The sequence below is a fragment of the Triturus cristatus genome, chromosome 2_1 (genome assembly GCF_964204655.1).
Source record: "Triturus cristatus chromosome 2_1, aTriCri1.1, whole genome shotgun sequence".
Taxonomy (NCBI): Eukaryota; Metazoa; Chordata; class Amphibia; order Caudata; family Salamandridae; genus Triturus; species Triturus cristatus.
The window spans coordinates 852,047,824-852,063,843 of record NC_140581.1 but is presented as its reverse complement, the minus strand read 5'-3'; the positions used below and the strand labels follow the sequence as shown (position 1 = coordinate 852,063,843).

Genomic DNA, 16,020 nt, shown 5'->3' with positions numbered 1-16,020 from the left:
CAGTGCCCGGGAATGCTCTAAACGTGAGGAATCTGTGGTTAGAGTATGCACCAGAAATATCATTGCAAAAGGAAGTAGCTTGTTCATCACTCTGAAACAACATCTCTCAGAAATGATCCCCCTTTTGTGGCTGGTCAGTCTTTTCAAACAAGGTTATCTCCCTGTGATTTAATTCTTCTTTGCAGCAGACATGCCTCTTTTTGGTTGATGTATGTATGAAATGATTGCTAATAACTTCTGCATACCACCTGAAGCTGTATGTAATGTGGAACATGTGTGTTAACTGCAAATTATAATGTGAAACACTTATTGAGATCTCCTGGGGAAAATGTAGAGATAGTGATGATCTAGATCACTCACTAAATTATTTTCTAACTTTGCAAGATACATTTTAAGTCCTTAGTCTCAAATTATTATTGCAGGTAACCTCATATTTTGTGGCTTATTACATACTCTTCTATTCTTGATTAAGTCACTCTTAAATTATATTGTTTTATTACTCAACTCATGTTAACCATATGTAATTCACTCTGCATTTTCAGGAAAGAATTCGAAACCATAAGTATCGAAGTGTTGGTGATCTTGAAAAAGATGTGATGTTGCTCTGCCATAATGCACAAACGTTCAACTTGGAGGGATCCCAGGTCTGGTTTACTACTTTTTAATGGTTTGTTCTTTCTGTTTGTTTCATTGTAATTACTATCCCAACAAACTAGTTGAAGCAAAGCTCAAATAATTTTTACCTTTGCAGAAGTTCAAACTTCGGATAAGGACTTCATTTTTTGCAACCCAAAACTAAGCAGATTCCATTTTCCCAGATTTCTTCCTTGATTTGTGTGAAGAAGTGTTACTAAACAATGGAAATGAATACATTTCTCTGCTCACTTCTAAGAGACAAGTTTAAGGATAAAAATTGAGTACATTGTTGGGTGAGAAGGGACTAACCATTTGTCAGTAGTCGATGAGCTCAATGTATCAAGCATGTGTTAGAAAAGCGTATATTCAAATGGATGTAGTCGTTTATGTGAAACTAAAAGAAATATCTTAGCACCAGGGTCCAAGGTTTCCTTTTTCCATTGAAATGACAGTGAGCCTGGTTTTCACCCTTTGCACATTTTTTGGATGTTCTATATTATGTCAACTTTTTGTTTTTCTTTTCTAAATGTGTACCCCAAATAATTCTGCCTTATCTGAGATGAAATGCAAGGAAGGCTGCAACCACTTGCTAATGAGGGTAGCAAAACCAATCCTGTCTTGTTTGTTAGTGGCATTGTACACCTTTCACCAAGGTGTGCTAATTGGTGGATTGTGGTTCACTAATGGGTTGTCAGTTTCTGAAGAAATATCAGTGTTTGTTCTACAGAACAGTTCCTTCCACTATATTTATAATGAGGGAACCAATCAGTGCTATGTACAACCTCAGAATAGCAATGACACTAGATTAATTTCCACATTCATAAACAAATTCTAAATATTGAAATACATTTATGTTCATATTTTTTAAGTTCTTTATAAAATATTAATTTTTATCACTTTTGTGAATACTTTGGCTTATAATATTGTTTATGATGGATACTTCTAACCGTTGATTCCTCACCTTGTGAAAACTGTGAGACTTGCTCTGGAGATTTCTCTCAGCAGTCCTCCTGCGTGCCAGAAGGTGGTGTCTTGCACCTGCTGTCTACTCCGACCCACCCTCAGAAGTGATGCTGAACTCGCATATAAACAACACTGCTGTGCATCAGTTCTATTCTGTTCACGCCTTCAGATTCAGATTTTGGGCGCTCTCCCAATCAATTTACATAGTCTATGACAAACTTTTTCTTTTCAAAACTCTTTTTCCAGTGTGCAAGTGAAATCTTCCCACAAAATCTGACGTGTTTTAAAGATTCTATGGACTGTTAAGGAAAATATCTTTGGTCTAGGTTCTTCTCACGCATCCAGATTTTGTGGGGACTGTGAGAAGTTGGCCTGATGTATGATGTCACTAGTTCTAGTGTACACCCTATATCAGTCCAAACAACCCTTATGGTGATTGGTTGTAAAGTCAACCTTATAGACCAGCTATACTAGTGGTAGCATGGACAAGAGCAGTCTTAGGCTAAACTCTGAATGGCATGTGAAGCCAGCTGTGATACCATATATAATCCCTTGAATACCAAATGAAAGGACACCACAACAGATATATATATAAAATAAAGTGTATTTATTCTAGTCAAACCCTCAGCACTCTTTATGAGATTAGAGGTAAGTACAACACAGTCTTATTCAAGCATACATTAAGTCACACAGGTAAGTAATACAGTTAGGCCCTAGGGGCCACGCAAACCATATACTAAAGAAGTGGTATAAGGACCACTGTCACGGAAATAGGATAGGCCTAGGGAATCGCTGGGGCTACACTACACTAGCAACAGTTAGGAAGTGGGAGGCCCACGGGATTCAGGTGCAGAGTGGAAACACTCACGCGTAATGCGTAAAAGTCGATAGAATTACTAGCAGTTAGAATTAACAGTTTAAGGACACTTCTGAAGCAGCTAGAGAGTCGAGACTCGGAAACTAGACCCTAGGATAGTCACTACCCTTGTGAGCACCGAAGTACCCAAGTTACCTAGCCCACAGGCTGCGGGTGCATAGGTGTGAACTTGCGTCGGGTTTCGTCGTGGACTTCTATGGATGCCTGAAGGAAAGTTGCTGACAGGCAGTCAGTGAAGAGTGTCCGGTGAATCCCAAGGCTGGGATCAAGAAGAGAGGATACCTGCAAGCAGAAGGGACAGAGTCATGGTCACTTGCCAGTGACCACGTGGAACCAGGAAGGAACCAGGCGATGTTGTGAAGATTGCAGGTGAAAGGTGAAGCTTGTCGCTGCAGCCACGGGTACCAGGAGACGTCGAGGACGACCAGGACCAGGAGGCGAGCTGTCCCACGAAGGCTCTTGCTGTCGGCGGCGTCGAAGTCGAACTAGGACTCACCAAGCCTTGGCAAGAGGAACCCACGAAGAACGGAGGACTTGCTTCTGGTGCAGACCAGGAAGGTCTGGGGTGCTTCTCTTTTGCAAAGAAGCGGGAGCCAGTCTGGAGGAGCCAAACCAGCAGTGAAGATTTCAATGTGTGTCGTCACAATGGCCGCTAGCCAACGGGCAAGCAACCGGACAGACGCGGCAAGCAGGAAAATGCAGAAGGGCCCCACGCAGGACCCGTGGAGTGTGGGGGGCTGATCTTCGGTGCAGATGGTGCTTGGGGTTGGGGCTTCTCAATCCCCGGTGCACAACTTCGAGGGTGCCTCAGAAGCTGCGCTGGAAGATACTCGCCACTTTTCCCAGGTAGCCGGTCCCACGTCTCTCGTCGCCTCCACAGATCTCAGCTCGGCTGTGGATGTGGATCAGGGTCGGAGAAGTCTGGAAGTCAAGGCTCTGGTCGGGCTCTGCAGTCGGTCCCTCATAGAACTTCAGCAAAGCAAAGGGTAGTCTCTTGATGGTGCCTGTTTGCACAGGGTAGCCACTCCTTGGCCACAAGGGAGATTCTTCAGTCTTCTTCTTTCGTCTAATGTCGAAGGTCCAGAGTTTCTGTTCAAGTTGCAGGTTCAGGATAATCTAATCTCCTGGGGCCCAGCTACCACTCTTATACTAATCTGGGGGGCTGGGTTGCCTGCTAGGTCACGCCTTATGGGTGGGAGGGGGGTGGTTACACCCCCTTCCCTTTGTCCAGCTTCGTGCCAGGACTGGGGCTGGAGTGCCCCAGCACCGGTTTGAACTGGACTATGCATGGGACACCTTGTGTGCCCCAGGCATGTCTCATTCCTTTCAGCCCTCCCTGCCCCAATACACTAAAGTCTGTCTGGGGAGGTGCTAGCACCTCCCCAAGCAGGAAACCTATTGTCCAAGCCTCCCTTGCCGGGATCACTCCCAGCAGCAGGAGGTCAGACTCGTGTCTGTGGCAGCAGCATCCATTTTGTGATGCTGAGGCTTTGGTTAGAGTTAAACAGCAAAGTAGGATTTTAACATGTCTCCCCCTCTAGAAGGGAGGAATAATATCCTCATCCCCAGAAATGGGATGGGGGTATTATTCCAAAGTGTTAGACACCTTACACGACATGTTTTGATAAAGCCAAACCATAGTTACCATAACCGTTTAAGATTTTAAGGCACTTTAAGAGTATATGTTAGGCTATATCATAGAACAGCTATAAGGACATGGTTCCGAAAGCTGCAGACAGGCTCAGCTCATGCTAGAGCACCATCTCACATGTTACCAAGCACTCTGCCTCCAGGATTGTTAAGGCCTGCCATAGGAGTGGCTGATAGGTACACATGTGTCTATTTTAAGGGTAGATATAGGTATACTATATCTAAGCAAGGGGTGATTACACGACCTTGCCCCAGCTGAGTAATCAGCCAGTTGTGTCTGATTGGAAGGCCAGACCAGGGGTGGCATAATACATGCTGCAGCCCCTGGGAGGCCTAGGGTACACCTATGCCCTGGGTACCTAGGGTACACTGTACAGGGTCCAATAAGGTGATCCTTACCAATTGGGAATGTACCTAGGGTACATGGAGTCCATTTTAAAGAGAGAGCAGACAGCCTGAGACCCTGAATGGCAAGATCTCAGGCCAACTAAGTCGAAAAACCAGCTAGACACTAGGCAAAAAGTTGGGGGTAACCATAGTCAGATTTCCACCTTCCTACAGGGACTGCGCCCGGATGAACCCCACAGCTACCAAGGACCACAAAGCTAAAGTCAACGTCACCAAATATTGTCGAAATGGTGCATAAGGAACGATCCTGGTCGAGGATGCATATCTATTCTTGTAGAAGACCTTCTACGCACTCCAAATCTTCAGGTAATTCCAAGTTGAAAGAAAAGCATAAGAATGCGAAGTGAGATTTGGCAATGTCCCTCCACTCTCAACCAGAGAAGTCACAGGAACGTCAAGGTGTCCGGGTCCCAGTCTCCTACCGAGGAACGGATTCAACATCTTGCCCCAATGCAATCCGAGTTTACCGTTCCATCTGCGATGCCACAAAAAATTGAGGCTTTCAAGTAGCAAATGTTGCAAATTTTAGCCACTACTTAGCCTTCTTTGGCGCACCTTCGGTCTCAAGGGTCCAAATAGACTTCCTCTCAAATTACCATCAACGGATCCATGCTCATCTCTTTTAGGCCAGTTAAGCCTGCTTTGGGGGCCGCTGTGACTCTGGGACCAACATCCAACCCGACTTAGACACTGGCGACACATTTGATGCCACCGATGCCCCAAGAGGACCTGATTGTTTTGTCAGACTCTTAAGACGAATTGGACACAACCTCTACCGAAGTCATGTCCTCAGCATTCTTTGATGCAGCTGGTTTAAACTCAATTTTACTCTGATGGGACACTGCCATTACCCTGCAGTTAGCCACAAGAACTTCAGAACTGCATTCCTATAGACTCTGAACATATTCAGCAAGGTCTGGATGGCGACAATGGAGATGACTGGGATGATGCATCCCTATACTATGACAATGAAAACCTTTATATGGATCTACAAGGAGGCCGATGGGAAACACTGACAACACCACAGCCATGAGGTACTGCAACAAGCAGAGCAGAGTGGAGTCCTGGTCCCACTGGAACTGGCTAAGTGGGCATGGCATGTCCCTGATCAATACCCCCTCAGCAGGATATTTAGACTCCAGGAGGAACAAACTCAGCACGATCACGAATGACAGGTACACCTGGAGGTGACGCAGGGCATCTTCCAGTAATGGGGAGAACACTGGCTCAGTTTACTTATTGCATGTCCTGTGTGTGGCTAGGGTGGTGAGAACCAATCGCGTTTGTTGTTCTTCTGCTCGGAGTATTCGATCTCTCGTCCTAAGTGGATCCGCCCCATATGTTGCAAATTGGGAACAACTCGATACCAGGTACCCCTTAGGTTTCTCAAAAACTGACACCTCTTTTAAAATAGTTTGAGCTGTAAGCTAATTTTTAGAGGAATCATGGCATAACCGAAGAACAATCTTAAAAGCTGCAGGGCAATGACTTATGAAATTATTTTTAACATTTTTAATATTCTCAAATTTCAAACATGTATTTTATATATATTTTGGCTTTTGATTCAGGCGATGAGACCCTTATTCTTTATCGCACCTTTTGCTATGTGTTTCTAGTTGTTACTTATAATTGCACTGTTTCTGAAGCACAGGTCACTTTACACCCTGGTATGACTCAACCACTTTGGGAGTTGTTGTAGGAAGGTGGATATCTGACTATGGTTACCCCCAACTTTTTGCCTAGTGTCTAGCTGGTTTTTCGACTTAGTTGGCCTGAGATCCTGCCATTCAGGGTCTCAGGCTGTCTGCTCTCTCTTTAAAATGGACTCCATGTTCCCTAGGTACATAACCAATTGGTAAGGATCACCTTATTGGACCCTGTACAGTGTACCCTAGGTACCCAGGGCATAGGTGTACCCTAGGCCTCCCAGGGGCTGCAGCATGTATTATGCCACCCCTGGTCTGGCCTTCCAATCAGACACAACTGGCTGATCACTCAGCTGGGGCAAGGTCGTGTAATCACCCCTTGCTTAGATATAGTATGCCTATATCTACCCTTATATATAGACACATGTGTACCTATCAGTCACTCCTATGGCAGGCCTTAACAATCCTGGAGGCAGAGTGCTTGGTAACATGTGAGATGGTGCTCTAGCATGAGCTGAGCCTGTCTGCAGCTTTCGGAACCATGTCCTTATAGCTGTTCTATGATATAGCCTACCATATACTCTTAAAGTGCCTTATAATCTTAAACGGTTATGGTAACTATGGTTTGGCTTTATCAAAACATGTCGTGTAAGGTGTCTAACACTTTGGAATAATACCCCCATACCATTTCTGGTGATGAGGATATTATCCCTCCCTTCTAGAGGGAGAGACATGTTAAAATCCTACTTTGCTGTTTAACTCTAACCAAAGCCTCAGCATCACAAAATGGATGCTGCTGCCACAGACACAAGTCTGACCTCCTGCTGCTGGGAGTGATCCCAGCCAGGGAGGCCTGGACAATAGGTTTCCTGCTTGGGGAGGTGCTAGCACCTCCCCAGACAACCTTTAGTGTATTGGGGCAGGGTGGGCTGAAAGGAATGAGACATGCCTGGGGCACACAAGGTGTTCCTTGCATAGTCCAGTTCAAACCGGCGCTGGGGCACTCCAGCCCCAGCTCTGGCGCGAAACTGGACAAAGGGAAGTGGGTGTAACCACCCCCTCCCAGGTCCCACCCATAAGGCGTGACCTAGCAGGTAGCCCAGCCCCCCAGATTAGTATAAGAGTGGGAGTTGGGCCTCAAGACTTTAGATTATCCTGAACCTGCAAAACTGAACAGAAACTCTGGACCTTCGACATTCGACGAAAGAAGAAGACTGAAGAATCTCCCTTGTAGCCAAGGAGTGGCTACCCTGTGCAAACAGGCACCATCAAGAGACTACCCTTTGCTTTGCGACCGTTCTACGAGGAACCGACTGCAGAGCCCGACCAGAGCCTTGACTTCCATACTTCTCCGACCCTCATCCACATCTGCAGCAGAGCTGAGATCCGTGGAGGCGACGAGCGACGTGGGACCGGCTACCTGGAAAAAGTGGCTAGTAACTTACAGCGCAGCTTCTGAGGTACCCTCCACCCAAGGCTGCACAACCTCGAGGATGCCTCAGAAGCTGCGCTGGAAGATACTCGCCACTTTTCCCAGGTAGCCGGTCCCACGTCTCTTGTCGCCTCCACGGATCTCAGCTCGGCTGTGGATGTGGATCAGGGTCGGAGAAGTCTGGAAGTCAAGGCTCTGGTCAGGCTCTGCAGTCGGTCCCTCGTAGAACTTCAGCAAAGCAAAGGGTAAGTCTCTTGATGGTGCCTGTTCGCACAGGGTGACCACTCCTTGGCCACAAGGGAGATTCTTCAGTCTTCTTCTTTCGTCGAATGTCGAAGGTCCAGAGTTTCTGTTCAAGTTGCAGGTTCAGGATAATCTAATCTAGCAGGGCCCAACTAGCTACTAATATACTGGGCTAGTGGGCTGGGCTACCTGCAAGGTCCCTCCTATGGGTGGGACCAGGAAGGGGAGTGGCTACACCCCTTTCCTTTGTCCAGTTTCGCGCCAGAGCTGGGGCTGGAGTGCCCCAGCACCGGTTTGAACTGGACTATGCATGGGACACCTTGTGTGCCCCAGGCATGTCTCATTCCTTTCAGCCCTCCCTGCCCCAATACACTAAAGTCTGTCTGGGGAGGTGCTAGCACCTCCCCAAGCAGGAAACCTATTGTCCAGGCCTCCCTGGCTGGGAGGGCTCCCAGCAGCAGGAGGTCAGACTCGTGTCTGTGGCAGCAGCATCCATTTTGTGATGCTGAGGCTTTGGTGAGAGTTAAACGGCAAAGTAGGATTTTAACATGTCTCTCCCTCTAGAAGGGAGGAATAATATCCTCATTACCAGAAATGGTATGGGGGTATTATTCCAAAGTGTTAGACACCTTACACGACATGTTTTGATAAAGCCAAACCATAGTTACCATAACCGTTTAAGATTATAAGGTACTTTAAGAGTATATGGTAGGCTATATCATAGAACAGCTATAAGGACATGGTTCCGAAAGCTGCAGACAGGCTCACTCATGCTAGAGCACCATCTCACATGTTACCAAGCACTCTGCCTCCAGGATTGTTAAGGCCTGCCATAGGAGTGGCTGATAGGTACACATGTCTATATTAAGGGTAGATATAGGTATACTGTATCTAAGCAAGGGGTGATTACACGACCTTGCCCCACCTGAGTGATCAGCCAGTTGTGTCTGATTGGAAGGCCAGACCAGGGGTGGCATAAAACATGCTGCAGCCCCTGGGAGGCCTAGGGTACACCTATGCCCTGGGTACCTAGGGTACACTGTACAGGGTCCAATAAGGTGATCCTTACCAATTGGGTATGTACGTAGGGTACATGGAGTCCATTTTAAAGAGAGAGCAGACCGCCTGAGACCCTGAATGGCAGGATCTCAGGCCAACTAAGTCGAAAAACCAGCTAGACACTAGGAAAAAAGTTGGGGGTAACCATAGTCAGATATCCACCTTCCTACAACTACTAACTGCAAATTCCTCACCTTGTGAATAGATACCCAAGCAGTACCAAGTTGATCTGTGGAAATCTACTCAAATAGGAAAGAATGGACAAAGCATCCCACCGGCTGGACCTGGCTATCAAGGCAGTAGTACCACAGACGGGACCTGGCTATCAAGACAGTAGTACCATAGACTGAAATGTGAAAAAGCAGATTCTGCCATAGAATTGTTTAAAGAAGAGTATGGTCATGGCATAGTTTCTTGGTCTTTCAAGCCCTGCCAGACAGTTTCCTCACCAGTACAAGTAATTTTGAGTCTACTCCACAGGGTTGGCTTACAAGCAACACCAGTCACCCCAGTCCTTTCTTGGTTGAGGATGCGGATCTGGCAGGCAGCATGCAGGTCATCCCAGGCATTAGTACTCCGAGGCCTCTCCCTGTAACAACAGCCTCCAAGCCATTGCAGCTTGTCTTTAACAGCAGGCAATCATCATGTGGGAGGCAGAATCAAATTCTTTCTCCCAGAGCGGCGATCAAACACATCCTACAGGTTGGTTCTCCAGATCGTTCAGCATGGTTATGCCTTAACTTTTCTTTCAGCCCCTCACCACTCCCCTTCTATACCAGGCTGGCTCTCCGAGGTGCACCTCTTTAATTTAATGCAGGAAGTGCAAGCTTTACTCTTCACGAGCTTTAGTCTGCAAGTTTTAGTCTCCAACTGCCATTGAGAGGTTTCCCGACTTGTAAAAAGGAACAAGTTGTTACTCTTGCTGTTTCCTCAAGCCGAAGAAGGGTGGAGGACTACGGCTGATCTTAGAACTTAGCCCTCTGAATTCCTTCATATGGAAGGATAAATTTGAAATGCTCACACTAGCAAAGGCTCGGTCTGCTCTGGATACGGGTGACTTGATGGTGGCCATGAGTCTGCAGGACACATTTTTCTGTACCTCTCCTGCAAACTCACGGATGTTACCTGTTGTGGTCACTGCCCATCTTTAGAGGTTGGGGAAATCCGTTTGCACTAACTTGACGACTAGATGTTGAAGGCGACCTTACCACAGACAGACCATATTCTTTGACTGCGAACCTCCTTAATGAATGTATGAATTGACCCCTACGTTGCAGCAGTGGTAACAGCCTTGGCTCTGGTCAAATGAGCCCTCAGACCTTCAGGAGGCTGCTTCTTGGCATATGCGCTAAAGTATACAAAAATGTGATGGATGGAATACTTGACTTAATCTCAGCCAATAGTAATCACTTAGTGTTGCATTCCAATCCATCATTATTTTGGACACCATCCCTTCTAAAGTTTGGAACCAGCCAAATGCAAAACAGTCTTGACCCTGCATCAATGGGAACAGTCCAGACTGAACTGCCAAGCCATGTCCTTCGTGAACACAAGCAACCCATTATGGATGGAATGTGATGGATGGAATGCCTGAATTAATCTCTGCCATTGGTAATCGCTCCAGGTGCATCTTAAGCCATTGCTATTTGGCACACCATGCCACCTCAGTTTGGACCCAGCATATGCAGATCAATCTTGACCCTGCTCCAATGGGAGCAGTCCAGCCTGAACTGCCAAGCCAGGTCCTCCCTGAAGCAGCCAATGAGCAGCAGATCTTAACACAGAAGAATGTCCCTCCTCGACTTCATCCTTTTCTGCACCTCCTTACCCTTATTTACCCCAACAAACCCCACAAAGAGCTGAATGTCCACCCGATGGTTACTGCCATGAGAAAGATGATTTTGAAAGTCAGCAGATGCAAAGGGCTGCTGTACATAGGCTCAAATGGGACACAGCAAACACAAGATGATACACAGACCGGTTTCGGGGTAACCCCCCTCATCAGCCACGCTAGCTTGAATCCAGTGGCAAAGTTAGCAAGTGGCCCACTTCTGGGCATACCCTGCCAACTTAGGGTGAACAAAGCAATCACAAGGAAATGATGGACGGAGTGCTGAAATTCTTCAGACACTCACCCCCAGTCACAGATTTGGGTTGAATCCATCATCATTCTTTACCTCGCTTTGCCACCCCAGTTCAGACCCAGCTATTTGAAAATCAGTCTTGACCCTATGACTCATGGGAACAGTCCAGCCCGAACTGCCAAGCCAGATTTTCCCTGGACAGGAAACAGCCATCCTGGGACCGGTTTCGGGGTAACACCCCTCATCAGCCAGGCTAGCTTGAATCCAGTGGCAAAGTGAGCAAGGGACCCACGCTAAGGCATACCCTGCTAACTTAGAGCGAACAAAGCAAACACAAGGAGATGATGGACGGAGCGCTGAAACTTTTCAGACACTCACCCCCAGTCACAGATCTGGGTTGAATCCATCACAGTTCTTTAGCTCACTTTACCACCCCACTATACAAGAAAATTGAGCATGAAATGAAGATCCCACTAGGACACCACTAAAGGCTTGGGTGGAGGACTTGCTTCTGGTGCAGACCAGGAAGGTCTGGGGTGCTTCTCTTTTGCAAAGAAGCGGGAGCCAGTCTGGAGGAGCCAAACCAGCGGTGAAGATTTCAAGGTGTGTCGTCACAAAGGCCGCTAGCCAACGGGCAAGCAACCGGACAGACGCGGCAAGCAGGAAAATGCAGAAGGGCCCCACGCAGGACTCGTGGAGTGTGGGGGGCTGATCTTCGGTGCAGATGGTGCTTGGGGTTGGGGCTTCTCAATCCCCGGTACACAACTTCGAGGGTGCCTCAGAAGCTGCGCTGGAAGATACTCGCCACTTTTCCCAGGTAGCCGGTCCCACGTCTCTCGTCGCCTCCACGGATCTCATCTCGGCTGTGGATGTGGATCAGGGTCGGAGAAGTCTGGAAGTCAAGGCTCTGGTCGGGCTCTGCAGTCGGTCCCTCGTAGAACTGCAGCAAAGCAAAGGGTAGTCTCTTGATGGTGCCTGTTTGCACAGGGTAGCCACTCCTTGGCCACAAGGGAGATTCTTCAGTCTTCTTCTTTCGTCGAATGTCGAAGGTCCAGAGTTTCTGTTCAAGTTGCAGGTTCAGGATAATCTAATCTCCTGGGGCCCAGCTACCACTCTTATACTAATCTGGGGGGCTGGGTTGCCTGCTAGGTCACGCCTTATGGGTGGGACCTGGGAGGGGGGTGGTTACACCCCCTTCCCTTTGTCCAGTTTCGCGCCAGGACTGGGGCTGGAGTGCCCCAGCACCGGTTTGAACTAGACTATGCATGGGACACCTTGTGTGCCCCAGGCATGTCTCATTCCTTTCAGCCCTCCCAGCCCCAATACACTAAAGTCTATCTGGGGAGGTGCTAGCACCTCCCCAAGCAGGAAACCTATTGTCCAAGCCTCCCTTGCCGGGATCACTCCCAGCAGCAGGAGGTCAGACTCGTGTCTGTGGTAGCAGCATCCATTTTGTGATGCTGAGGCTTTGGTTAGAGTTAAACAGTAAAGTAGGATTTTAACATGTCTCTCCCTCTAGAAGGGGGGTATAATATCCTCATCACTAGAAATGGTATGGGGTTATTATTCCAAAGTGTTAGACACCTTACACGACATGTTTTGATAAAGCCAAATCATAGTTACCATAACCGTTTAAGATTATAAGGTACTTTAAGAGTATATGGTAGGCTATATCATAGAACAGCTATAAGGACATGGTTCCGAAAGCTGCAGACAGGCTCAGCTCATGCTAGAGCACCATCTCACATGTTACCAAGCACTCTGCCTCCAGGATTGTTAAGGCCTGCCATAGGAGTGGCTGATAGGTACACATGTGTCTATTTTAAGGGTAGATATAGGTATACTATATCTAAGCAAGGGGTGATTACACAACCTTGCCCCAGCTGAGTGATCAGCCAGTTGTGTCTGATTGGAAGGCCAGGCCAGGGGTGGCATAATACATGCTTCAGCCCCTGGGAGGCCTAGGGTACACCTATGCCCTGGGTACCTAGGGTACACTGTACAGGGTCCAATAAGGTGATCCTTACCAATTGGGTATGTACCTAGGGTACATGGAGAGCAGACAGCCTGACACCCTGAATGGCAGGATCTCAGGCCAACTAAGTCGAAAAACCAGCTAGACACTAGGCAAAAAGTTGGGGGTAACCATAGTCAGATATCCACCTTCCTACACACACAACCCCTCAGATGTTGTTGAAGGTTGTAACATGCATTACCCACTCCCTGTGGTGCACCAGTGGGAATCTGACCCTGAGCTTAATTAATGGCTAGCAGAACAGGAGAGAATTATATTAAACAAAGACATTCACATACTTATGGTAACTATTTAGGTGTTTTGATCTGCTTGTGAACACATTTGGTGCTACGTTCAGAAATGCAAGCACACTAAAACCCATTGTTAAGGCAAAGCCCAAGAAGATGATGGGTACAAGAGGAAATAAGCCATCAATGTATCTAGTTGACAAACTCATGAAAAGTGTGACAGGGTGTTTGTCTAAGCTGGTTCCTCACTTGTAGCACCTGAGCCTAATGATTCAGGGTATGCACTACTGTTCAAAAGTCTCCTTTCATACCGGTTAGGCAGGCATCTGCCACACCCGCCAGTTGCAGACCTAAGCCACTTGATCTGTACTGCATTTTCCAAGGTTTTTCTCTCACATGCATGTTTTCTTCAAGGTTTTTCATAGTTCTTTGGAGTCACAGAGCATCTTTCAGTTTTGGTTGGAATTTTTTTTTATTGGTTTCTGAAGAGATATAGGTCACCTCATCTGTACTGCCAGTAATTATACCTGCGGTCTTCAACTGATTTAATTTCTGTGGTGGGAAAATATTTAGGAGCAATTGTAACTTGTGTGTCATCTGTCTTACATGCCTGTTGTCTGTCAAGGATTATTAAATTGGTCAGGAGATAACTGACAGAAAGTTTGTGGCAGAGAGGAGGGCTGATTTGGAGCCAAACAGCGAGCGGTGGAACCATGTCTGTATTGTAATTTTTATCCGATGGGATAAAATCTCAGCTTGCATCCTCTTCTGCTAGTGAAGGAGCCATATTAAACAGTCGCATTGCCAGGTTGACCTGCAAACCTCAGTCTCTCTGCTGTTTTTACTCATGGCCGTGCCACTCGTGCATCCCTGTATCCCTGAACATTCATCTCCCTTGATGAATGTTAGATCACAGGGACCGTCCTTCCCTGCCATACCCTGTGGTGACCATTCTACATCTTTAGGAAGCCAAATTATCTGTGGCTTCCGGCTCCCTCTGGCATGCTTTCGGAACCCATGAACCTGCAGTGGCTATCTGACTGGTTACCACCAGTGGTCCACTCCCCAGCATTGTCTGTCCTCTCAGGACCTGCTACGAGGTTCATACTGACTCCAGTACAGACTTCCATTCCAGCCCAAAGATCCACAACAGCTCACCACCCGCATCAGAGGATGATCCAATAGCGGCGTCCATGTCGGATTCCAAACCGATATCACGATATGAGATTTTTAAAGCGCAACCTGTTGTCTTTTACCCTGATTCTCACCCTATGCCTTTACCTCGTTGCAATTCGAGGCTACTTTCTCTTTTTGACTCTGATCCTTTGCAAGAGGAGGATACACCCCATCATATTAATTATGATAATGGTGAGGAGAAGGACTTGCTCCACCCTCATTACACGGATGATGCCTTATAACTTGATTTACTAAATGCCAGTGGGCTTGATACCCCCACTGAGCCACCATCTGAAGAAGTTACCTCGTTTGCAGTGGTAGTTCAAAGGGTAGTTGTGGTTCTAGAATTACAACTGCTCTCCATGGAGACTAAAATAAATATTTTGTTGGAAATTCTACAGCATGGGCTGGGAACCTCAGAGCCCTTGCTCACGTTTAATGAAGCCCTTCCGTATTTTCTGATGGCCATCTGGTGGAAATCATGATCTGAAAGAAACACGTTAGATTCCTTACCTTGGAATATCCCCAGGCGTCAGGCTGGATCCGGAAAGATTTTCGTCAGCAATACCCTTGCGCGTCGCTAGGCGTTGTCTGCGGATCGGCGTCCGTCGTCGGCGTCGTGAACGCCTGGATGACGTCATCGGAGTACTTAGACACCGCCCTCGCACCCTGACGTCAGTTCTTCTTTTTTCCGTGCCAGTAAGCGCAGATTCGGGAAGAGCATACCCTTTAGTCACTTTTTGACTAAACTTTTGAACTTTTTTTGGTTCATTTTTCGAGTTGACCTCGACTCCTGGTGCCGGTAGGGACGCCCGGTTTCAAGCCATGTGACGCCTGTCACCGACTGATGTCTGTTACGGATCACCACCATCGGTGTCTCTACTGCCTTGGGGCCGACCATGATGCCGAGTCGTGCCCCGTCTGCCGGGCCTTGACCTCGAAGGCTAGGCGGCAGCGGGTCCCGCAAACTCCTCGAGGTTCGGCAGTCGGCTCTACGCCGCTCGAGGTCCTGATCGAGGAGGAGCCGCAGCCATCACCGCTCGTCGGGTTCGAAGTCCTCGCATTCCGGTAAGTCGAGGCACAGTAAGAAGAAGTCGAAGAAGCGACATCGCTCTTCTGACTCCCCTCGCTGGTCGTGCGACTCGGCTGAGGGTTCGGGTGGCGCCACCCGCGCGGCTCTGTCGGAGACGCAGGAGTCGCATCCGGCCCCATACCCTCCAGTCCCTGGGCCTACTGCGAGTCCGGGCGAGATTCGGGACTTCCTCGTGGCCATGAGGAGTCTCGCTCTGCCGTCGAGGCCTGCCGGCGCGCCTTCGGGCCCCGCAGGTCCGACTGGGAGGCCTAGCGAGCCGGCGGCTCCGGCCCCGGCGTCGACTTCGGTCCCGACGCCGCAGGCCCCCGTGGAATCCTGGCCTGGATCCCGGTCGACGCGATCACGACCCCTCCGCTAGCGCAAACCCCTATGGTGCCGCCCCCGGCGCCGTCTTAGGACGACGTCGTCCCCAATTGTAGCCCCGGTCCGGGCCCGGCGTCAGAGCGGCACCACCTGGCGCCGTATCCTGCGCCGATGGAGGAGCAATTCAT

At 48.2% G+C, this 16,020-nt stretch overlaps 1 protein-coding gene across 3 annotated transcripts in view; it reads left to right on the top strand.

Moving 5' to 3' along the window:
• SMARCA2 (SWI/SNF related BAF chromatin remodeling complex subunit ATPase 2) overlaps positions 1-16,020 on the top strand; it is a 1,761,756-nt gene that overhangs the window by 1,618,366 nt on the left and 127,370 nt on the right. For all 3 annotated transcript variants that reach the window (XM_085632958.1, XM_085632957.1, XM_085632956.1), the window contains one exon: positions 543-644. In XM_085632958.1, coding sequence (XP_085489084.1) covers positions 543-644 — 102 coding nt within the window. The remainder of the gene's footprint in view (positions 1-542; positions 645-16,020) is intronic.